The sequence below is a fragment of the Lampetra planeri genome, chromosome 33, assembly GCF_965212315.1.
Source record: "Lampetra planeri chromosome 33, kcLamPlan1.2.h2, whole genome shotgun sequence".
In the NCBI taxonomy this organism is placed as follows: domain Eukaryota; kingdom Metazoa; phylum Chordata; class Hyperoartia; order Petromyzontiformes; family Petromyzontidae; genus Lampetra; species Lampetra planeri.
The window spans coordinates 9074791-9099848 of NC_136139.1; the positions used below are offsets into that span (position 1 = coordinate 9074791).

Below are 25058 nucleotides of genomic sequence, written 5' to 3' on the forward strand. Positions count from 1 at the left end.
CCACGGTGACAGGGGAGCGACTGATACGTATGAAGCGCACCGCCCCCTCACCACACGACCACCAGGCGTCTGTTTGACATAAAGAACCGACTCCGAACACTGACTATTCAAGACAACTCTTACCACTCAAACACACTCGAACCCATAAGCCATCCGTGGCTGTGAAGGCATCACAACGAGACCGAGTGATGGCCATCCGTCGTTTATAAGAGTATTCGTAATTTTTATCTTTAATATTTAGTGGGCTGTACTCTTAATCGCATAAATTCCCAACAGATCCATCAATACGAATTGATTCTTGGCACCTCCTTCCACCGAGCCACGCTCACGTGGGGAGTGGTGGCCCACCAGATCCTTATCAGGTGATCTGGTCCCCAATTAGTAAACTTGGTACAAGATAACGATCTTCGGGAAAGGAGCACCGTCGCAGGCCCTTACTCCGAGCCATTCTGTTGTCAGATAACCTGCCGATGTATCTGTTGAGATTGGTGCCTTTAAGAATAATAACTGTTTTTGATTGTGTTTTTTTATCGCCGTATAATCTTTCAAGAATCTTTCAGTCATAATCGCCGCACGTACTCGCATCCTCTACAGAATATTCAACTGTCCCGTGACCCAAGGTGCTAACAACGTGATAAGGGTTGCGTATGATCAATAAGGAGTACGGTACTGCGTGAACAATATTGAGTAATCATTCATTAACGTTAAGGTTTTTCTTAGCATAGTATTTGCATGTTTTAACGACTCTCTCTCACTAACAACCATCGCGTTATGCGGGATCCATGTGCCGTTGTCAAAGTGAAATCAGACAATCGTTGATGATACTGTATTGATGCCGTGTTAACGTTCCGGGAATGAGAGTTCGCATACTATATCATAGTTGAGGTTGAATTAGTAATAAATTGATTAATACAGAAGTGGTTGTGTGATTCTTTCCTGAAATCTATGCATAAGATCTGCTTCTGCGTTGAGATCTGAACTTGGTGCCCTTAATAAACACACTAATACATACTCAGTAAATGTTAAAGCGATAACGGGGTGAACCGGGGACCTAAAATAAGCGAGAATGAGACGAACCTAGACAACGATGCCGAGTTAATCTAAGTTAATCTTGCATACTTACACCACACCTGCATAACTGCATACGATTAATTGCCTTATTCCGATCGATAACCCACCCTCGTCACCGAGGCGGGGTCTGGTTATCATAACGACTTGCATTATCATAATTACACCCACTCGCATAATTACTACGATTACCTCTCGAATTGGCATAATTAAATGTGCATAATTACATAAATTAACATATTTCCGGATAATTACACATTTGGCCAAATTTCATTTGATTATTATTATTTTCACTGAATATTCATAACCCACATATACAACATAATAATTTCACCCACGCACGCATACAACATAACAAATTTTGATACCCAACATATACAACAATGTGTGTGTGTATGTATGTGTATGTATGTGTGTGTATGTGTGTGTATGTATGTGTGTGTATGTGTGTGTGTATGTTTGTGTATGTGTGTGTATGTGTGTGTAGGTATGTGTGTGTATGTATGTGTGTGTATGCATGTGTGTGTATGTATGTATGTGTGTGTATGTGTGTGTATGTATGTGTGTGTATGTGTGTGTATGTGTGTATGTGTATATGTGTGTATGTGTATATGTGTATATGTATGTGCGTGTATGTATGTGTGTGTATGAATGTGTGTGTATGTGTGTGTATGTGTGTATGTGTGTATGTATGTGTGTGTATGTGTGTGTATGTGTGTATGTGTGTGTATGTGTATGTATGTGCGTGTATGTGTATGTATGTGTGTGTATGTGTGTGTATGTGTATGTATGTGTATGTGCGTGTATGTATGTGTGTGTATGTGTGTGTCCTGTTGACATTCTTTCGCACCGTTACGCAGCCAACCGCGCTCATCGGAGGCGATTTCTTCCCTTCCCGCTCCTCCCCCCGTGCCCGAGTGACTGCCTCTCTCTTTGCAACCTCTGGGGTTTTGCCGAGGGGTCGGGGTCGGGGGGTAGCGGTTGGGTTAAGCGACGTTTCGGACAATGAACCTTCTTCAAAGCACGTGATCTCTTTTTCTTCTCCCTTGTACGGCCGCGCTCGTGACGATTGTTGCGTGTTGCAGTTCTTGCCTAATAAAGTAGCGAATTGTTCAGTCAGCGGGAGGCACGCGTGGACAAATTGCACGATCCCCCGGGAGGGAGGGAGCGAACCCCGGTATGCCCTGGTCTGCCCTGGGCCCGCGATTCGATTTTGTTCAGATCGTCACCGACGCTCATTGCTTCCGTTCGTGTTCCCGTAAGCGAACGCTGCCACGAGGCTTGTTTCACCACCCCCACCCCCCATCCCGCAAAGAGAAATTACAACAACATCACCAACATCACCAACGTCACCAACGTCACCAACATCACCAACGTCACCAACGTCACCAACGTCACCAACATCACCAACGTCACCAACGTCACCAACATCACCAACATCACCAACATCACCAACGTCACCAACGTCACCAACGTCACCAACATCACCAACATCACCAACGTCACCAACGTCACCAACATCACCAACATCACCAACATCACCAACATCACCATCATCACCAACATCACCAACATCACCAACGTCACCAACGTCACCAACATCACCAACATCACCAACATCACCAACGTCACCAACGTCACCAACATCACCAACATCACCAACGTCACCAACGTCACCAACGTCACCAACGTCACCAACATCACCAACATCACCAACATCACCAACATCACCATCATCACCAACATCACCAACATCACCAACATCACCAACGTCACCAACGTCACCAACATCACCAACATCACCAACATCACCAACGTCACCAACGTCACCAACGTCACCAACATCACCAACGTCACCAACGTCACCAACATCACCAACATCACCATCATCACCAACATCACCAACATCACCAACATCACCAACATCACCAACATCACCAACATCACCAACATCACCAACGTCACCAACGTCACCAACATCACCAACATCACCAACATCACCAACGTCACCAACGTCACCAACGTCACCAACATCACCAACGTCACCAACGTCACCAACGTCACCAACATCACCAACATCACCAACGTCACCAACGTCACCAACATCACCAACATCACCAACATCACCAACATCACCATCATCACCAACATCACCAACATCACCAACATCACCAACGTCACCAACGTCACCAACATCACCAACATCACCAACATCACCAACGTCACCAACGTCACCAACGTCACCAACATCACCAACATCACCAACGTCACCAACGTCACCAACATCACCAACATCACCATCATCACCAACATCACCAACATCACCAACATCACCAACATCACCATCATCACCAACATCACCAACATCACCAACATCACCAACGTCACCAACGTCACCAACATCACCAACATCACCAACATCACCAACGTCACCAACGTCACCAACATCACCAACATCACCAACGTCACCAACATCACCAACATCACCATCATCACCAACATCACCATCATCACCAACATCACCAACATCACTAACATCACCAACAACAAAACGTGCCGTCAACCTATTATGTCTGGGCACGCCGAGGGTCTAATTGGGCATTACAACCAAACATGATAATACTAATATTATACTAATAACATACACACACTGGTGGGCTAGGAGCCAGGCTCTATAGTGATAGGGGCTGGGTGGGCTAGGAGCCAGACTAGTTAGTGATAGGGGCTGGTGGGCTAGGAGCCAGACTAGTTAGTGGTAGGGGCTGGTGGGCTAGGAGACTAGTTAGTGATAGGGGCTGGGTGGGCTAGGAGCCAGACTAGTTAGTGATAGGGGCTGGTGGGCTAGGAGACAGACTAGTTAGTGATAGGGGCTGGGTGGGCTAGGAGCCAGACTAGTTAGTGATAGGGGCTGGTGGGCTAGGAGCCAGACTAGTTAGTGGTAGGGGCAGGTGGGCTAGGAGACTAGTTAGTGATAGGGGCTGGGTGGGCTAGGAGCCAGACTAGTTAGTGATAGGGGCTGGTGGGCTAGGAGCCAGACTAGTTAGTGATAGGGGCTGGTGGGCTAGGAGCCAGACTAGTTAGTGGTAGGGGCTGGTGGGCTAGGAGCCAGACTAGTTAGTGATAGGGGCTGGTGGGCTAGGAGCCAGACTAGTTAGTGGTAGGGGCTGGTGGGCTAGGTGCCAGGCTAGTTAGTGGTAGGGGCTGGTGGGCTGGGAGCCAGACTAGTTAGTGATAGGGGCTGGTGGGCTAGGAGCCAGACTAGTTAGTGGTAGGGGCTGGTGGGCTAGGAGCCAGACTAGTTAGTGATAGGGGCTGGTGGGCTAGGAGACAGACTAGTTAGTCCACTCACCATCCACTCACCCATCACTCACCCTCCACTCACTCTCCACTCACTCTCACCATCCACTCACCCACCACTCACCCACCACTCACCCTCCACTCACTCTCCACTCACTCTCACCATCCACTCACCCACCACTCACCCACCAGTCACCCTCCACTCACTCTCCACTCACTCTCACCATCCACTCACCCACCACTCACCCACCACTCACCCTCCACTCACCCTCCACTCACTCTCACCCTCCACTCACCCTCCACTCACCCTCCACTCACCCTCCACTCACTCTCACCATCCACTCACCCTCCACTCACCCTCCACTCACCCTCACCCTCCATTCACACTCACCCTCCACTCACCCTCCACTCACTCTCACCCTCCACTCACCCTCCACTCACCCTCCACTCACTCTCACCCTCCACTCACCCTCCACTCACCCTCCACTCACCCTCACCCTCCACTCACCCTCCACTCACCCTCCACTCACCCTCCACTCACTCTCACCCTCCACTCACCCTCCACTCACCCTCCACTCACTCTCACCCTCCACTCACCCTCCACTCACCCTCACCCTCCACTCACCCTCCACTCACCCTCCACTCACCCTCCACTCACTCTCACCCTCCACTCACCCTCCACTCACCCTCCACTCACTCTCACCCTCCACTCACCCTCCACTCACCCTCCACTCAATCACAGCGGGGCAGACTGTGCCAGGAGGAGGAGCATGTGGGTGGGCGAGGAACGAGAGAGGAGGAAGAGGGAGGTGGATGATGAGGTGGATGATGAGGTAGAGGAGGAGGGAGGAGGACGATGTATGAGGAGGGGGGAGTAGGAGGAGGGAGGAGGGCCGGATTCCGCTGTGATTTCTTTCGGCAGATCCTGACGTAATCCCCACGCGCACGCCGCGTTTTACCTTCAAATGGACATTGTCTTCACCAGCGCGTGTTGCGGCATTTTCTTAACCCCCCTGCCCACGTTACAGCTCCCCCACCTCCACCACCACCACCACCACCACAGGCGAAGCCAAAGCCAGAGCGCATATCATGGACGTAGCGGCGCGCTGAACTGTTTATAATAACCGTGATGTGCCCTGGCAGCGTGTACTTGGGTTGGGATGTGAAGTTATTTGCAGTTTCTCTGAACGGGTTACTTGTGAACCCATTGGCTGCTTGCGCGTGGCCCAAATAACCTTCTCGAATCGGCCCGATTTGGGAAGCTAAGCAGGGCCGAGGCTGGACCGTGCCCCGATGGGTTAAACACCAGACGCAAACAGGTCCAGGTTTATGTTTATGTATAATTTGTTTTGCCACGTGGGAGCTCAAAGGTGACGAGGATACATCTCGGACGCAACAGTGACCTGGGTTGCCCATGGACCGCGTGGATTCTTGTTGAGCAGAGCGGGAAATAATACATCCACGGTTGTATTGTACTCCTATGCTGCCGCGCCTATGCCCCCACCGATAAACAAACTAACGACCGGCTATTCTATTGTGGCAACAGAGCTGCGTTCGGAGCGGCCTTTAAACGAGAGACAAACACGTAACGCCGGCATAGGCACAGTGGCTAGACGGGTGTGTGGGTGTGTGCAGGTCTGTAGGCAGGCAAGGTGGGCAAGCAGAGAGGCACACAAACACTTTGCGAATGTAAACAAAGAACCCTTGTGCATGTACAACCCTGGAAACACGTGGAAATTAGTCCACCTGCTGTAACGCCTTCTCCTAAATTATTCGTATTTTAGTTACAATTATTATTATTTTGCCACACTGAGTGATAGGAGGGTCCTGCTACTACATTGGTTTATTTTATTTTAATATATTTTCAGCCAATTAATCATGAGTTGTGTTTATTATTATGATTATTATACACGTGGGGAGGAAACCGGAGCACACGGAGAAAACCCCACGACTCGCGCGAGGGGGCAACACTCGATCCCCGTACAGATGGACACAGATGGCGATTCGTCCTCTTGCTGTACCGCCTCCTCGCCGCAGCCACGGGAAGGGAGTTTCACCACAACATCTGTGCGGCGGTGATCCACCAACCTTCACTGGATCACAGGCAGCTGCCACGTGCAGCCGCGTAGCCACCATCTGGGTGCCCTCGCATTGATCTATCGGGTCACCGTGGTCAATCCACTGCTGGATGAGGGCCTCCCCACACACGACGCGCTGTCCATCGTGGGCCGGTGTTTGAGCGTATTTCACGGCGCGGCGCGGGAAGCAATGACGTGAGCCATGGCCGCGGATCGAACTGCCGCACCCACTGACAAGGGAGGCAGTTTAGTTATCGGTAATCACGAGTTAGATATTTGTAATCACGAGTTAGTTATTGGTAATCACAAGTTAGTTATCGGTAATCACAAGTGAGTTAGTTATTGGTAATCACAAGTTAGTTATCGATAATCACAAGTTAGTTATCGATAATCACAAGGGCGAGCGGGTGGGCAGGCGTGTGATTAATAACGGTCACACGCCGCCTGTTCGGGTAGAGCAGAGGTGGACGTGGGGAGGTGGATGCGGGGAGGTGGGCACGGGGAGGTGGACACGGGGAGGTGGACACGGAGGTGGACGCGGGGAGGTGGACGCAAGGAGGTGGACACGGGGAGGTGGACACGGGGAGGTGGACGCGGTGAGGTGGGCACGGGGAGGTGGACACGGGGAGGTGGACACGGGGAGGTGGACGCGAGGAGGTGGACGCGGGGAGGTGGACGCGTGGAGGTGGACGCGAGGAGGTGGACGCGGGGAGGTGGACGCGGGGAGGTGGACACGGGGAGGTGGACGCGAGATGGTGGACGTGGGGAGGTGGACACGGGGAGGGTGACGCGGGGAGGTGGACGTGGGGAGGTGGACACGGGGAGGTGAACGCGGGGAGGGAGAGGTGGGCACGACCCCGCGCTGCCGCAGTTGCACGCGCGTTGCTTGGCCCTGGATCGAGTTACGGGAGCACGTGTGAATAATTAACCACTCTCTCTCTCTATTGTCTCTCCTCCCTCTCCCAACAACTCTCTCCTCTAGCCCCCCCCCCATCCTCTCTCTATACATTCCCATACATCTCCCCCTCTCTCATCTCGCTCCATTTGCCTGCACGCACCACCAAATATCTCCACCCCGCCTCACTCCCCCCCCCCCCGTGTGTCTTCTCCCTTAACCCAGCCTCTCACCCGTATCTCTCCCAAATCTCCTCTTGCATTTCTCTCGCACTGCTCTCCCCTCTCTTCTCACTCTCATAACTCTCCCATCTCTCTCCTCTCTCTCTCCTTTTGTTTGCTGGTGACTGTGTATTTCATATTGAAATCGCCTCCAGTGCTTTTTCTGCTGGCGGCAATAAAAGTTGTTTAAAAAGTCTCTCCCTGCCCTATCTCTCCCTTCCCTTCTCTTCTATCGCTCCTACCTATCCCACCTCTCTATACTTTACTCGTCTCTGTCTCTCTCCTTAACTCTGTTAGGGGAATCACGCTTCGTATCCCCCCCCCCATCTGTTTTTCGAGTTGTGACCAGCGTCGTGTCACGATATTGAGAGTTCGTGTCATTCGGAACGCTCTCGCAGGGCTATCTGTGCATCAACGCCGTGCGCTAAAAACGGCCCGCGGAAGGAGACATCGCAAAACTACTCCTGAGATCCCATCGACTCACACGCTGTTACAAATAAGAAGAGAAAATAATCTTCGTCGCATTGTAGACAAACGAACAAACTAAATTATAGACACGTTACGTGAGAGGCATTGCGATGATTAATACGCATCGCAGATCTGGACTCGGAAATAGCTGATTATTATATTCTGAAGGGGGCCACCTTTGCCAAAAATTATTCATAAGAAAAGCTCTCTCGCCTTCCCTTGGCCGTGTTCCCGAGCCACAACCTGCGCCAACGCGCCCCCGGGATTATCGCGCGCGGACCAGAGATTTGCAACAGCGACCATCGTACGGATCGACTCGTCTCCGTCACGAAAACGTGGGATTTCCACCGCGAGCAAGTGACGCAAATAAAAATAAAATCAAGAGTTGTTGTGCTGCACTGCGATCCCGACGTCTATGCTCCCCATCAAACCGGAGTGGTGAAGGATTATTTCTGACCAGCAACGCACGTGTCGTGTTCATCGACGCCCCGGACACCGTTGCCAACGGAATGTTCCATCGTCTCAGGAGATCATCCGGATTAAATATTTTAATGACTTAAATCAATTAAATGTCAGCACAAGTTTCCTCTCGCTTTGAGCGAAATCGCAGACAGTACGCACACCTTACACACGTGGTCACAATTCCGACAGCAAAAAGCCACACAACGAGTGAATTCAAACCGCATATAGCGAATTTTTGGGGAAGAAATATGTTCGCCTGCACGCACGCGAAATCGCACAAACCGAATCCGCGTAGAGGGAGGGAAACGCGTGCAATGTTTGAGCGAAGCGAATCAGCTGACGGGGGGGGCGGCCGGGACTGTCTGAAAGCCGAGACACGTTCAAACATTCCAACTGATATTTATTGTTTTACATTTTACGTTCTGTTATTCTTATTCTAGTTTGGGGGCAGGGGTGGGGGGGGGAGATGGGGGCGGGGGGTCGAGCGGTGGCGCAATGGTTAGCAAACTGCACTTACCAACCCGGCGACCTGAATTATCATCTCGGCGTCGGGGAACATCAGCGGCAAGTGAATTCTGCAACCGTTCCTGCGTGACGCCCCTCCCCTAAAAAAAATCGCACCAAGTTGTGGGGAATTCAACAGGAAGTGTCCTTTGGATATACTCTCCACCGCCACGAGAACGTGGAATTTCCACCAGTGGCTCAGGGCTGTCAGTAGAGGGTGAGAACTCGATGGGGAGACCGGCTGGTTCCAAGCCGACCACTTTCTTTATTTTGGAACTTCTATTGTAGTTGTTGTTGTTATTGTTGTTGTTGTTTGCTGTTGAAACGTTGCTGACCCGCCCACACTGGACATCTGTGAGACGAAAATAGAGCTTCATTGCTCTTCGGATTTCCTCCGGATTCTGATTCTGAGCACGTGGCACTGAGTGACCGGGGTTCGGTTCGCGGGGGGGGGTGGGGGGGGGCAGCGTCGGCGTTTGGGATTTGGGATCAAACAGCTCCGGGAGGTCTCAGGGGATGGGGGGGGGGGCTCAAGGGTGGGGGGGGGGTTCTCGGGATTGTGATCTCCGTGTAATTTGCGGTTGATGAGAACCCGCCACAAGCAAATTGCCCCGCATGGAAATTGTATCCCCAACATCTCACCGTCCCCCTCCCTCCCCACCACCAACCAACCCCCTCTATAGCTTCCTCCCTTTGCACGGACGTTTGGAGCCAACGGGGCCACGGTTTTGTTGTTGGCCACGGTGGCGAGATGTTAACTACCTCGCCCGGTATACGGGAAAGAGGTCGTAGGTTCGATCGCGAACCTGACGCCTGCTGTATATTTGAAGTTTGTATTTTCTCTCTCTCCCCGTGGCCGCGTGGATTTTTGTCCGGGTCCTCCGGAGAATAAACATGCGGTTTAGAGTTTTTGGCTGCTATAAATGTCCATCTTCTTGGTTCTTTCGGTAAAGTCACGTAGAAGGGAAGTAATAAAATAAAAATAAAACATAATAACACTAAACACAAACATAATAAAATAATTCTCACAACGTTTCGGCCACAACGCAAGCAGCCATCCTCAGGTGAAAAATGAAACACCACCATCTTCACCTGAGGACGGCTGCTTGCGTTGTGGCGGAAACGTCGTGAGAATTATTTTATGTTTATTTTTATTATTTTATTACTTCTCTTCTACGTGACTTTACCGAAAGAACCAAGAAGATGAATCCCTGCAGTCACGAAAGCTTTAAATCTAAATTTATAAATGTCCACGCGATGCGCCACTGCGTTGGGCTCTAATTTTCGGCCAGATCCTTCTGATAAACAATTATATCGCTCAGTGGGCCTTACTTGGAAAAATAAAAAATAAATTGTTTTAATAGTTTAGAGAGTTAGCCAGCTTATAATTAGGTGCACGAGGCTATCGATCGGTCTTCGTTCCCTTTGACACACACACACGCGCACGCTCGTGCACACAAGACATCAACCAAAGATCCCCCATATAGGCCTAACAGAATGTTGGGTCAAGTGCTGTTAGCGAGCACCTATGAAGGCCGGCACAGCAGACAATGGGGTGGGTGGCCCGCCCGCCTTTGTCTCCCTAAGTGACGATGTTCACATATCGCACCAGGTACTCGTTGAAGACTGAGTCGACCTAGAGGAGGTCCAGGACCGATTCAGATAATTGTCACTGGTGGCCGTGAGTGGGAATCGAACTCGGGCCGCCGGGTCCAAAAGCTCAACGTTTGAAACCGGCGACCCACATTCGCTCGCGCGCGCGCACATAAATACATGCGCACATGCCACGTGCATGCATGTATGTACACAAAGACCCACGGACTGTTTTAAATGGCCAATGGGTACGGGCTGTTAGCGAGCACCTATTATTGAGTCAGCCACGGCGCACGTAGGGGTGGTGTGGCGAGAACCACGCCCGGCTGTCTTTGTCTCTCTCTCTCTCGAGCGTTCATGTGAATCATACTCAGAATCTTTATTTAGACAGCAGGCGGAATCCGATGAACTGTCCAGAATGGGCGGGTCAGCAAGTTACAACAACAAACAATACAACAACAACAAATGTTTCTTTATGCATCGCGAGAGGTGCTCATTTAAGTCTGAGTCGACCTAGGCGAACGTCGAGAACCGGTTCTTGATATCACTTTGATATTAGAAACCTGCTGTGTCCCACTACCGAGCGGTGGCTCAGTGGTTCGCGCACTGCACTACAAACCCAGTGGGACAGCAGTTCGATTCCCGGCCACGGCGGAAAGTCATATCTGGCGCGCTGTGTGCAAACACCATCGCTGGGGAAGACAAAGGCGGATGGGGAGGGGGGGCTAGATGATCTTGATAGGCGCTCGCAAACAGTACAGTACTTGCGCCAACAGTTCATATAGCTCAAAGGTCGGGAAACCAAAAGCAACGAGGCATTTTTTTTCGAATTCTGTAAAAAAAAAAACTCAAAATTTCAAGAGCCGCAATTCGCGTGATGAATACGAGACGGTGGTGGTCCTTGATACATATCGCCACGACGCGGTCCTTAAAGAGCCGCATGAGACTCATGAGCCGCAGGTTTTCGACGCCTGGTCGTGCTCAATGCGTGGGAATCTCTGTCTTTGACATTCGCTTGCCAACGCATAGACCCGTAACCAAGAAGAACACCCAACCACCACCACCGTTTTGCATCCAGCAGTAGATAGGCCATGGGCAGTGATGACGTTGGAGCACGTGGTCGATGTCTAATTGCGCGAGCGTTCACGCTGCGCTTCTATAATCCTGTAGTGATAATCATTTAAATAAAGCGATATTAAATGTCAACTATAAAAACTGTGGAGATTGCAGCAGCAACTGTTGTATGGATTGACTCGTCTCCGTCACAACAACGTGGAATTTCCACCGCTAGTTCGTGCAGCAATATCAATTGTTCAAAATAGAGGTATGTTTTTTTCGTTCAATTATTGTACTACACTACGATCCGACATCTATGTTCCTTCTCTTCACCAACCGGGACTAACCAGCGTACATCTTTACAACGTACATCACGTGTTCATCGTTAGGTATTATCCGGGTAAAATATTTTCACGAATAAAGCCAATCATTAAAAGTACAGGGGTGGCCTCGCTTTATGCGGTAGTAGATGCGCCCCAAAACAAGGGCCGCACAAAGCGAAACCGCACGAGGAGATAGCTGCTTGCCGAGTAGCGCACACAGCACACACAGTACACACATACAGTACACACACAGTACACACAGTACACATATACAGTATACATATATAGTTCACACAGTACACACATACAGTACACACAGTACACACATACAGTACACACAGACGGCACACACAGACAGTGCACGCAAACACAGGACGCACACAATGTTGTCCCACGTTTGACCGCATAGTCGCATATAGAGTGAATTCAAACCGCAGATAGCGAATTTTGGGTAGAAATAGGTTAGCTGCATGAACGCGAAATCGCACAAACCAAACTCTCACAAAGCGAGGGAAAAGAGCGAGGGGTGATCGAATCAGCCACATCCAGGTAACGCGCTGTGCACGGACATATACAGCGTTGGAAATTACTTGTGGTTTAACATTGACATGCGGAATATTCGCGTTACTTAATCCCGATAAGGATGGTGATGATGGGAGTGATGATGATGGTAGTGATGATAGTGATGATGATGGTAGTAATGATGATAGTGATGATGGTAGTGATGGTGATGATGATGATAACAATGATGAAGAAAGAATGATGATGGGAGTAATGATGAAACTCGCGATGATTATGGTATTGATTATGACAGTGATGAAGATCGTGATGATGATGGCGGTGATGATGATGGTGGTGGTGATGATGGTAGTGATGATGATAGTGATGATGGTAGTGATGGTGATGATAACAATGATGAAGAAAGTATGATAATGGGAGTGATTATGAAGCTCGCGATGATTATGATTATAGTATTGATTATGACAGTGATGAAGGTCGTGATGATGATGGTGGTGATGATGATGGTGGTGATGATGGTAGTGATGATTATAGTGATGATGGTAGTGATGGTGATGATGATAACAATGATGAAGAAAGTATGATAATGGGAGTGATTATGAAGCTCGCGATGATTATGATTATGGTATTGATTATGACAGTGATGAAGGTCGTGATGATGATGGTGGTGATGATGATGGTGGTGGTGACGGTCACGTGTGCGCATCGCTGGGCACATGGGCGAACACGTGCCGCCTTGTCTGCGAGAAATTGGGACAACTCGGAGCAGACAGCGGTGGCGTGGGGAGGGAGGCAGGAGGGGAGTGGTGGCAGGCGATGGGGAGGGAGGAGATGGGGAGGGAGGGGGGAATGATGAGAGAAAGAGAGGGCAGTGGGGTAAGGGATAGAAGGAAATGGGAGAGAGAGAGGGGATTCTTCTGGGGCAATGAAAGGAAATTAGAGAGGGAGGGAGGGAGTAATGGGAGGGATGGATTGGATGGAGGGATGAGAGGGCAGGGGAGGGACGGTTGGAGGGACAGATGGATCTGAAGAGGGGAAATAACAGAGAGGGGGGAGAGGAGTGGAGGGAGGGGGGGCTAGGGACGGGGGCTGGAGGGTGGAATAATCGGCCATGGACTGGAGGCACGGGGTGGGGCTGGTGGGGCGCTGCCGCGGGGATGGAGCACGGGGAGAGGGGAGGGAGGCGCGGGCTCTTCTGGAGGCGGGGCTGGGCGACTGTTGGTGAGTGGGGTGGGGGAGAGTGGGGGGGGCGGTGGAGGGGTGGGGGATGGAGGGGGGGCGGTGGAGGGGTGGGGGATGGAGGGGTGGGGGATGGAGGGGGGGCGGTGGAGGAGTGGGGGATGGAGGGGTGGGGGATGGAGGGGGAGCGCCACTGCGCAGCTGCGCAGTCGCCCCGTTTCAAAGGGGCCCCGCCCGCTCCCGTAGCCCCAGTCTGACGGGGCGGGGGGATGTGAGTAGACCCCCATCGCCAGAAAAGCCCCCTCCGCTCATCCTCCCCTCTCTGCCACCGCCACCGCCCTCGCTCGCCGCTCGATTCCAAGCGACGGCTGGAGCCGACTCAGCCCACCCGCGTGCCACCGAGACCGAAACATCACCGACAATGTCCAAGTGCCCGAAATGCGAGAAGACGGTGTATTTCGGTATGTAAAACCCGCTACGTCGCTCTCTGTCTCTCACTCTCTCTCTCTGCGTGTGTGTGTGCGTTCGTGAATTCATTCATTCGCACACCCAGCCTCTCATTCGTTATATTCATTCACTCACTCGGTCGCTGTATTCGCCGCGCGCTCAGTCGTACATTCAATTCATTTGCCAATCGACCGATCTCGCTCGTCCGTTCGCTCATCCGCGCGCGCGCCTCATCCGGCTGTCCATTCATTCGCTCCACCGTCAATGTCCGACCCGTCTACGCAATCACGGATTGGATCGCTTACTCGTGCATCCGTTCTCTCCCACGACCAATTCGCTCATTCATTCGCATCCGACGGCCGCCTCTCAGTCGCTCATCCGCCTGCGCGTGTGACTCATTCATTCGGTCTTTCATTCGGTCTTTCATTCGGTCCGCGCGTGTCTGCAAGTGAGCGCAGCGACGTTGGTCAATTTTAGTTTTGTGTTGACGTGACGCGTCTCTGTATGTAGCGGGGAGCGGTCGTTAGTCATTCATGCTGGAGGAATACGAGTTAGCTATAAAGATTTTTTTCACACATGTCCAGTAGGTCCTGGGCCTCCCCTGGGTTGACTCAGCCTCAAATGAGTACTCTACCTGGTGCGATGTGTAAACGTCACCACCGGAGGGACAAAGGCGGCCGCGCGTGGTGCTGGCCAGCACTTACCACAGTAGTCTGTTAAGGATAAAACGGGGATTGTTTGTCTTTGTGCACAATTCACACACTCGTACACACCGTTTTCAGTTTATTTTCAGTTTTCCGTTTATTAGGTATAGCCCTGTGAGCCATTCGGCTCTTGAATCGGGTGCAACCGCAACAAACAAAAACATAAACAAGAAAACATCTTAAAGTGACTATTCGTCCGTGCATACGCACGTGTGTACACAGTGACAAATATCTACCCTCCCCCCCCCATAGCCTTAACAGACTTTTGGGGCAAGTGCTGTTTGTACACACAGACACACACACAACACGTTGCCGTCAGATTCCCTGGAACAAACCGCGTGTTTGTTATCGTCGAAGGTGGAGTGGTGGCGCTTCGCGCGCGTCACCACGAACCCGGCTACCTCGATGATGATGATGATGCGCGCGTCACGGCCAAAATCAGTGTCGAGCGATCTGTGACACCGGTATTCTGAACTTGCGACAAATAAAGCACCTCGTGTCAACAACAGCAGTGGGGAGACAAAGGCGGCCGGGCGTGGTGCCTTGCGACGCCACTGGCTCGTTCTCCGCGCCGGCATTCAAAGGGTACTCGATAACGGCACTTGCCCCCAATTGCCGGTGTGGGCTAGACGGGGCCCCTTTGTCTTTGTCACGTTGCGATGCAGAATTGGCCGATGCGTCGGAGGCGTAACCATGCACATAATCGATTTATTGTCGATTATTAAGCACCGTGGTGCATTAATCGAATTGCGAATTGCCATCCTAATTTTATCACATGATATGCATGGATGCAAATCGCATGCTCGTGTTACATTTAGAAAAGGCGAGTGATCTGAGATGCACAAACTAGAATGTGAAAGACAACAAAAACAACAACAAAAACTACAACAAAAACAATCAACAAAAACAATCAACAACAACAACAACAACAAAAACTACAACAAAATCAACAACAAATATCGCAAACGAGCAATGGAACGCGTGCGGGAAAGGTCCCTTCCACGTGGAGATGGAGCAACGCAGTCAGATCGTGTTGGTGTCATTCCGTGCCCGGGTGGATGATTGATTTCCATCGCAGGAGCGTTAATGGTATCGACGGCATATGATGGGCAGGAGAGCATTCATCCAGCAGTGGATGGACCACGGCTTCAGGACGAAATAATGCGATACGGGCGAGATTGGTTAAACTAAAAAAAAACGCACGAATTGATAATTGAATGAATTAATCGAATAGCCACAAATGTATCTTATCGCCGTGTTTGAGAAGTCCTAACCCTTTACTATATATGGCCATGGGGAATGTGTGGGTCTCTCTCTCTGTGTGTGTGTGCGTGCGTTCACGGATGACGTAATTGTTTTTACGCATTAAAATCTGGACGAGTGGCCCCGCCGTTGGGGTGCTTGTAACGGTTCAGCAGCCACATCGGGGCGTTGCTTCGGCCATACTTCACCACGCTGGTCAATGCAGGTTGCTGAAGCGGTGGATGCGGCGTAGGGGAGGGGGGGGGAGGTGCGTCGGCTGTGATAGGGGTGATCGATATCGGTTCCAGACATCACTCGCCATTCATGTTGGCCGTGACCGCGAATCGAACTCGCCGGGTAGTTCGTATCTCACGTTATGATCATCGTCGTAATTTTTCAGCCGTGATCCATCCACTGCTGGATGATACCCCCCCCCCCCACCCCCGTGTTGTTTGTATTGCGTAATGCTGCATGGCTTTATTTGAGCCAGCTCGTCCCCGCGGGGCCACGCGTTCGTGTGGGCGCGGTTGTATGCGGCGCCCAATGTGAACACAGCAACCACCCAAACAATCACGGCCAATCAAGCTACGAGCACGAGCAATACCCCTATCCCTAACCACGTGACGTGCGATGTGTTCACTACGCGCATCGCCGCTTTTGAAATGACTGATAATTTTTTGTTTATTTTTTACCAAATTCGAAAAAAAGTCTCTTCTCGTTATTTTGGTTTCCGACCTCCGTACGAGCCTCGAGCTCCATCCCACCGACTCTAACCAACTCGTCAACCAAGCCGCTCGAATTACCCCAAAATAAATAAGCCATTGGTCCCACAAGTTCACGCCCTGGCCCGAATCAACAGTCACGAGTACTCGCCTCTAGCCCTCGCCATAACCCCCCGGCCAGGGTGACGAGTTAGGACGTAGCGACAACTGTGATCATCGCCTTACTTGACCCGGACCGCGCAGCGCGCACTGCGTCTCGACACCTTCCACCACGCCCCCCTCCCCCCTCGAGGGCCGTTCGCGGTTCTCTTTGCGGAGCTGAGAGCGCACCGCCCGATCTCCAGTGGCGGCAGTCACCCCCCCACCCACCTCCTCCAGCAGCGAGGGGGTTGTTGACAGCGCACGGAGATCGAGATGCCCGTGCGTTCATCAAGGGGTTAATCCAAACAACAACAACAACCTAAAAGAACAACAACAACAACCTGAAAATTAAGTAATACTAAATTTGGCTGTAAATATGAAAAAAAAGTAACAGCCACAGTAATACAACAAGCCACTGTAGTATTCCTTTGGGCGTTTACCGTTTGCATTCTGTGCCTGTACCCCAACCCCTCCTACCCTGCCTCCTTCCTCCACCCCCCCAAATTCTCCGGAAACCTACAGTGGGACGTGAGCTCATTAGTTTCGTAATTACAACGCCGTTGTGCGACTTCTGTGCGCTTTGAGCTCAGCGAGCCACACAGCGAGCTTCCAATTTGTGTCAGTTTCGTTCGGGTCACTTCTCGTTATTAAAAAAATATCCCAATTTGATTGTGCGGACACGAATATATTTATACACACGTGGGCACCTCAACCTCTTCCCAGGACGTTACGGGCAACGTGGAAGAGTAGGCCAAAGGTGCCCCCCGGACAGCGAGGCTCTTTTTTAAAGTTCGCTCTAGCGGAGGCCGCTTGCGCCAGCAGCAACGTGAGCCGGCAAGGCTGCGCTTTTAATCTCGACCGTGCATATGAACGGAGCAGGACGCCTCCTGAAAGTACATTGAGACCGACTTCAGAAGGGTTCCGTGCGTAAATGCTTCGAAATTCGCCATCAGCCACGACCGTTCGATCCACTGCTGGATGAAGGCTGCCCTCCCCCACGCCGTCGCCGTCTCTCGTCCGGCAACACTGCACACGAGCCCACTGCGTCGCTCCATCTCCGCGGCGGACGAAAAATGTGCTTTCATGCGCGTTCCCTCCTTTGTGGCTGCCACTCCATCCTTAGTCTCGACCCCGCCCGGCAATCACCACCATCATCATCATCATCTCTTTACGCCATGACGTGTCCTGCCAGAGCCCAACCACCTTTCCAAACAGTCAATTCCAGATGTCCCCAACTTGCGCGCAATCTCCACCATCATCATCGTCGTCTTCTTCTTCTCTGCGATGGTCAATGTTTTCTTCCTCCATGTTGCGGCGGAGTGATAACCTTGGTCTGAAGTCACATTAAAGATGCAGGTTATTTAGTGATGCTGCTGCGTTGGCAATGATTCACAAGTATAAATAACAAGAAACTCACATTCATCAATAGGACTGTGATCTTAAAATAAGCATGTGTATAATAGGCAACGTGTCGTGCAGTGTCCATTCTTCATACCACACGCCTATCAATTACTTTAAGGCAGTGTTATTGTACGTATGTTGAACTTCTTTCGCACCCTACGTACCCAACTGTGCTCATCGAAGGTGCAGGTTAAGGACAACCAACCTAAACGGGTTGTATTTTATAGACATGCCAATTTTCCACAATTAAGTTCAGTTTGTATCAATACCACTCCAACCTCTCCGTGTCCACCTCTCCACTCGTTCGTGGTGCATTTGCCTTGGAGCAGTATTATGAGTCAAACTAAAATCATCTGAAATGCGCTCTGGGTCTCGGCGTACAGCAACGTCGCTGTGGTCCGTCAACCTATCGGCTCTGCAGACCAATCACAGTCCGACGCACGACGCTCGAGCACGAAAACCCTGTGCCCGGCGTCAGCATTCTGGGCCTCGTCAGCGGAGTGAGCCTTTGAATTCGTCCTTTGGATCTGAGTCCGCCTCCCCCCAAATCAAGTGCCCGAGGGAATTCAGGGAATTCCCGCAGGGATAGTCACAGGGCATTGTTCGTCTACAGAATGGGCCGGTGGTGGTAGTGGTGGTGGTGGCGGGGGGTGGGGGTGGTGGGAGAGACACTCGCATGAATTTGAGAAGCTCACACGGGGAAGTCCTCAGTGGGAGCGCCGGGGAACAATGCGACGAGTGTTTGTGGGTGGTGGCTGTGGGAGCCCGGGAGTAAGCGGTTCGGGGGGGGGGACATGGGGGATATGGATCGGTGGTGGTGGGGTGGGGAGGGGGGGCTGTGTTTTTGGGGGAGTTCATTCATGCACGACGCTTTGTTTTGTGTGCGGCGACAGGGTTCAGCGCGAGCAATGTGCAACGTCAGGTTTACGAATTCAAGTGCGGCAAATAAATAATGGAACGCAAATCGCGCAAGAGGAACGAAGCCGCACCAAGCGAGTGGAGCGCTCCGAGTTGGGTTACCCCGGACATCTTCTTGGTTCTTTCGGTAAAGTCACGTGGAAGGGAAATAATAAAATAATACAAATACAACATAATAAAATAATTCTCACGACGTTTCGGCCACAACGCAAGCAGCCGTTGTGGCCGAACGTCGTGAGAATTATTTTATGATGTTTTATTTTTATTATTTTATTACTTCTCTTGTACGTGACTTTACCGAAAGAACCAAGAAGATGAATCCCTGCAGTCACGAAAGCTTTAAATCGAAATTTACCCCGGACACTTTGCCCGCAGCAACCCTCCGCTGCCCGGCGTGGGTGAAGTATGGCCACACGAACAACCCCCCCCTGCCCCCCAACCCGATCGACACGGCGTGTGGGAGGCCTTCATCCAGCAGTGGATTGATCATGGCTGCTGCTGTGCTGCTGCTGCTGCTGATAATAATGATGATGATGGTTACTCTAATTTCCTCCCGCACGTACCAACTCTGAACGTAAGACATTTGGGCCAAACATCTCAATGTGATGCGCAAGACCCCCCACCCCTAGGCGAGGCTTCTACCACAAACACCCCCCCCTCGCCCCCCCAAAAACGCCAAGTGACCAAGAACAAACAGCACTGTTAAAGTTGCACCACAGCAGCAGCGGGTTGGGGTTTATGCGCCGTCCGTCGTGTCGCGAACTGAGCACGGGTTGCCGACGAACTTCGGGAGAAGCGACGATGGGAGGGGAATTCCATCGTGGGGAAGAAGAGGCGTGACCGTGCTAAACTTTGTTTTAAATCCTTTATATTAAGTTCACTTGCTTGCTTGCTTGCGCGCTTACGACCGTGCAAATCTTTCGGTCGTTTTTTAACCCACTTCCCGTGATCCAATCGAGCTGACATTTTGCACAGACTCGTTGTGCGTGACAATTTATATTCGTGAAAATGTTTTTCCAAAATTTTACACTTTTTAGGAAAAAATAAATTTCATATTTAATTTAAAATACCAATGTGATAAAAATGAAACTCTTATTTAAGAAACACAGAAATGAATAATAAAATAAAACCAATGCACGCATATAAAGGATTTATAGTGAAAAATTTTGTTTTTACGGGTTAATTTTTTATTTTACCAGGTAAGGCCCACTGAGCTCTATGGCTCTTTGTTTGAGAAGCGACCTTGCCACCGCAAATGAAAGCTCAACGAAGTGACGGCTAATTATCATTGCGGGGGAATTTATAGCAGCCAACGACTCGAAACGCACGCTGATCCTAAACATGGACGGACAACTCGGAAGACCCGGAGAAAAATCCACACGGCCACGGGGAAAACACGCAAACTCTAAATATACAGCAGGCGTCAGGGTCGGGATCGAACCCACAACCTCATTCATAAGACGCGAGCGAGTTAACATCTCGCTGCCGTGGCGTGCTGGGCGTGTGATGACCAACCATCCTCTCGTTGCGCCGTGCCGGCCTTCATAAATGCTCGCAAACAGCACTTAACAGGCTGTTGGGGTGGGGGGTGGGTGATGCTTTGTCTATTTCTTTGGTGGTTGAACGCAGCGTGGATGAGACGCGAAACGGTTCAGGCTGCTTGACCCGAGTCTCATCGCGACCCACCTGGTCACCTTCTCTCCCAGTGAGATAGAAATCCACGCGTGGGCATGGTTGTTCTTCCTTGTACAGAATGGTGGGGGGGGGGGTGCAACTTGGATTGAAAAACATCTGTCCCATCTGTGTAATTGTAAGATTCTAATCATCCACCTCCCCACGACTCCTCCCCCTCTTTATCCCCCCCCCTCGCCCCCCCCCATATTTGCCCCCCTCCCCCACCGCCCCCCACAGCCGAGAAGGTGACGTCACTGGGCAAAGATTGGCACAAGTTTTGTCTCAAATGCGAGCGCTGCAGCAAGACGCTGAGCGCCGGCAGCCACGCCGAGGTGAGACCTCCTCCCACAGCCCCCCCCACCCACTCCTCTAGCCACGTGCCACACAAAGACAAAGATCCCCTGCATAGCCTCAACAGACTGTTGGGGCAAGTGCTGCTTGTGAGCACCTGTGAAGGCTGACCGGCACGGCAGGGCACGGGACGCGACGGGGTGGGTGGGCCAGAACCACGCCCGGCCGCCTTTGTCTCCCCAGTGACGATGTTTATTTTTTCCACAAACGACACCGGCTACTCGTTTAGGGCCGAGTCGACCCAGGGGAGGCCCGTGGCCGGTTCAGATATTCGCTGTCACTGTTGGGTGTGAATAGTAACATTGCAGGTTCACTCCTAAGTGACACTGACGACGCAAGGAAAACTAAACTATTTAAACTATATTTCGATTTAAAGCTGTCGTGACTGCAGGGATTCATCTTCTTGGTTCTTTCGGTAAAGTCACGTAGAAGGAAAATAATAAAATAATAAAAATAAAACATTAAAAAATAATTCTCACGACGTTTCGGCCACAACGCAAGCAGCCGTCTCCAGGTGGAGAACAGGTCTGTCGAGAAGGCAGAGTTTGAATGGCTGCTTGCGTTGTGGCCGAAACGTCGTGAGAATTATTTATGATGTTTTATTTTATTATTTTCCTTCTACGTGACTTTACCGAAAGAACCAAGAATATTTAAACTTTGTTTTAGTTGACCAGGTAAGGCGCACTGAGCTGTCTAGCTTTTTTTTAGAAGCAACCTGTCCACAAATGATATCACAACGAAGTGGCTTACCACGTGGAAATTTCTAGTAGCCAAATTTTCTTAAACGCATGTTTCTAAATGTGGAGCTAAAAAACGTGCTCACGTGAAATAATCCACGTGAGCACGGGGAGAGAGGCGCCGTGAACTCCAAATATACAAACATCGTCAGGATCGAGATCGAGCACACCACCTCCTGTATACCAGGCGAGGGAGTTAACATCTCGTCAGCGTGGCAAGGCCCCCTCCCCCACTCGCACCGCTTTCCCTGTAGCCCCCCCCCCCCATATCCGTGGTGAAATTCTGACCCCATCCACGAAACAACAACCACTTACATCTTGACTTAAAGCTTTCGTGACTGCAATGATTAATATTCTTTGGGTCTTTCGGTAAAGTCACGTTAGATAGGTTCAAAGAAAATAACACCGCTCTTCCTGATGACGAGCGCTTGTGTTGCGATCGAAACGTCGTAGTTTTTTTTATTTTCTTGTTATTTTCTTTGAACCTATCTACGCGACGTTACCGAAAGACCCAACGAATATCAACAACCCCCTTGTTACCCAAGACCACCCCCAATTTCTAGCCCTCCCCCCTCCCACCAGACCCCCACCTGTCAATCACGACTCCCATCTCCACCGCCTTTGCTTGCGTCATTCATGAACGGCAGCAGCAGCAGATGTTGCGCTGTGGCGGTTGACGATGCTAATCTATCCAGAAGCAAGGCCTTCAGATACAGCTCATTGCTCAATGGCAATTTCTAATTTCACTCTCAAGCAAAATTGACAACCGTTCCACGCCAATGTACGACTCACTGAGCATAATGACACTTCGTGGAGGAGTCAGCGGGTGGCTGTTGTCGTCCTTTGGATAGACTCGACCCCGCCATACGAATGTGGAATTTCCACCACTGGCTTTGCCGGCTGTAGGCGGGAGATGAGCACCGATGTCACGATGCTCGTTTGAGCTGCAGGACGTCACTCTGGCGTTGACTTTCTTAAAGTCCCAAGTGTGGCTCTTGAACCCCGCTTGAACGCCGGTGTCAATCCACTGCTGGATGAAGGCCTCCCCCACGTCGTGCGGGTTGTCGGCTACATCTGTCCATACTTCACCGCGCTGGGTCAAGTGCGTGTTGGCGACGGTTGATGCATCGATATGGGATGTGCTTTCCCCAACAGCGCCCCCAACATCCCCCCCCCCCACCCGTACCCCCCTTCCCCCCACCACCACCCCCCCTTCACTCAAAACGTTTAAGGCAGCGGATATGAGCGCAATGGGCGAGATTAATGCGTGCACTCAAAACACGTGGCGTGATTCCTCGTGCGGCTATTGAAAAATAAGAGCAGCCGTCTCCGCTCATCCCCGTTGCACGCGCGACAGATTGTCGGCAGATGTGTGTGTGTGTCCTTGTGTGTACCCGTGTGTGTGTGTCCTTGTGTGTGCCCCTGTGTGTGTCCTTGTGTGTGCCCGTGTGTGTGTGTCCTTGTGTGTGCCCGTGTGTGTGTGTGCCCTTGTTGTGGGGAGCGATAGTGTAGCTGTTAGCGCGCTGCACTACGAACCCAGCGACCCGAGTTCGACTCCCGCTCACGGCCAACACCAGTGGCGATTATCTGAACCGGTCCTGGGCCTCCCCTAGGTCGACTCAGCCTCAAATGAGTACCTGGTGCGGTGTGTAAACATCACCACAAACGAGACAAAGGCGGTCGGGCGTGGTGCTGGCCACCCACCTCCTCGTGTGCCCTTGCGGCCTTCATAGGTGCCTGCTAACAGCACTTGCCCCTACAGTCTGTTAAGGCTATATATGGGATCTTTATCTTTGTCTTGCCCTTGTGTGTGCGTCCTTGTGGATGTGTGCCCTTGTGGATGTGTGCATGTGTGCATGTGTGTCCGTGTGTGGCTTTGTCTTTGTTGTGGCCTTGTGTTATCCGCGTGTGTGTCCGTGTGTGTGTCCGTGTGTGTGTCCGTGTGCGTGTCCGTGTGCGTGTCCGTGTGTGTTGTCCGTGTGCGTGCGTGCGGGAAAGCGGTAGTGTAGTGGTGGGCGCACTGCGCTGCAAACCCGGCAACTCGAGTTCGATTCTCACGGCCAACACAAGTGGCGATTATCTGAACCGGTCCTGGGCCTCCCCTCGTTCGACTCAGCCTCCAATGAGTACCTTGTACGGTGGCTTGTAAACATCGCCACCCACAGAGTGGAACAACGTGGACGTCCAGAATAAACACCTCATCCTAGACCTAAACATTGCACCTCCTGCCTTTGATATTCCTCCCTTTCTCGGAGACACCGATGAAACTATATCATCGATGCCAGGCCGATGCGCACATCTCCTTCGTACGAGCCACAGTAGTACGACTGTAGTGGGCACGTGCATGCCATAGAGAGAGACACACGTAGACAAATGGAGATGCATAGACACACAGAGACTCGTACAGATACATAGAGACACACAGACACACATAGATAAGCCAGAGGAATGTGACTGTGGCCTTTAAACCCCAACTATCATCTAGTAAACCCATAGAGACATATATAGCTAGAGACACGTAAAGATGCACAGAGACACGTAGAGATACATAAAGACACATAGAGACGCAGAGATGCATTAAAGACAAATCACAGTAGTGCGCTTGTGGCCATGCAACCAAATCTATGGACCATACGGTGAACCCAGCTTCAACAGAGGAGGAGTAAGCACAGCAAAACCGCACGAAGTCTCTCTGCTGAAGCCCTCTCGTCATGGCCAGGAGCAGGCCTCGACATCGGACATTGAGTTATTGAATCACATTGCTGCTGCCGCCACACTCAGCGACAGAATAGAATATTGATTTGAAGCTTCCGTGACTGCAGGAATCCATACTTTCTGGTTTTTTCGGTAAAGTCACGTTGGTATAAGATAAAATAAATCAGACGTTTGGGCGCAACACAAGCGTCCGTCATCAGGTGGGAAAGCAGGACAGAATAGAATATTGACATTGTTGTTGTTGTGTGGTGTGGTTTGTTTGTGCGAGCAGCACGCTGGCAAGCCCTACTGCCACAAGCCGTGCTACGCCACACTCTTTGGACCCAAGGGTGAGTTCACGCGA

The 25058-nt window shown here is 51.1% G+C and overlaps 1 protein-coding gene across 1 annotated transcript in view; it reads left to right on the forward strand.

Moving 5' to 3' along the window:
• The first annotated feature begins 13923 nt into the window (after positions 1-13923).
• The window catches only part of LOC144729760 (cysteine-rich protein 2-like), a 35029-nt gene continuing 23894 nt past the window's right edge, over positions 13924-25058 (forward strand). The window contains exons 1-3 of the mRNA XM_078610229.1: positions 13924-14124; positions 21150-21244; positions 24987-25044. Of these exons, the coding sequence (XP_078466355.1) occupies positions 14085-14124; positions 21150-21244; positions 24987-25044 (193 nt within the window). The 5' untranslated portion in view covers positions 13924-14084. The remainder of the gene's footprint in view (positions 14125-21149; positions 21245-24986; positions 25045-25058) is intronic.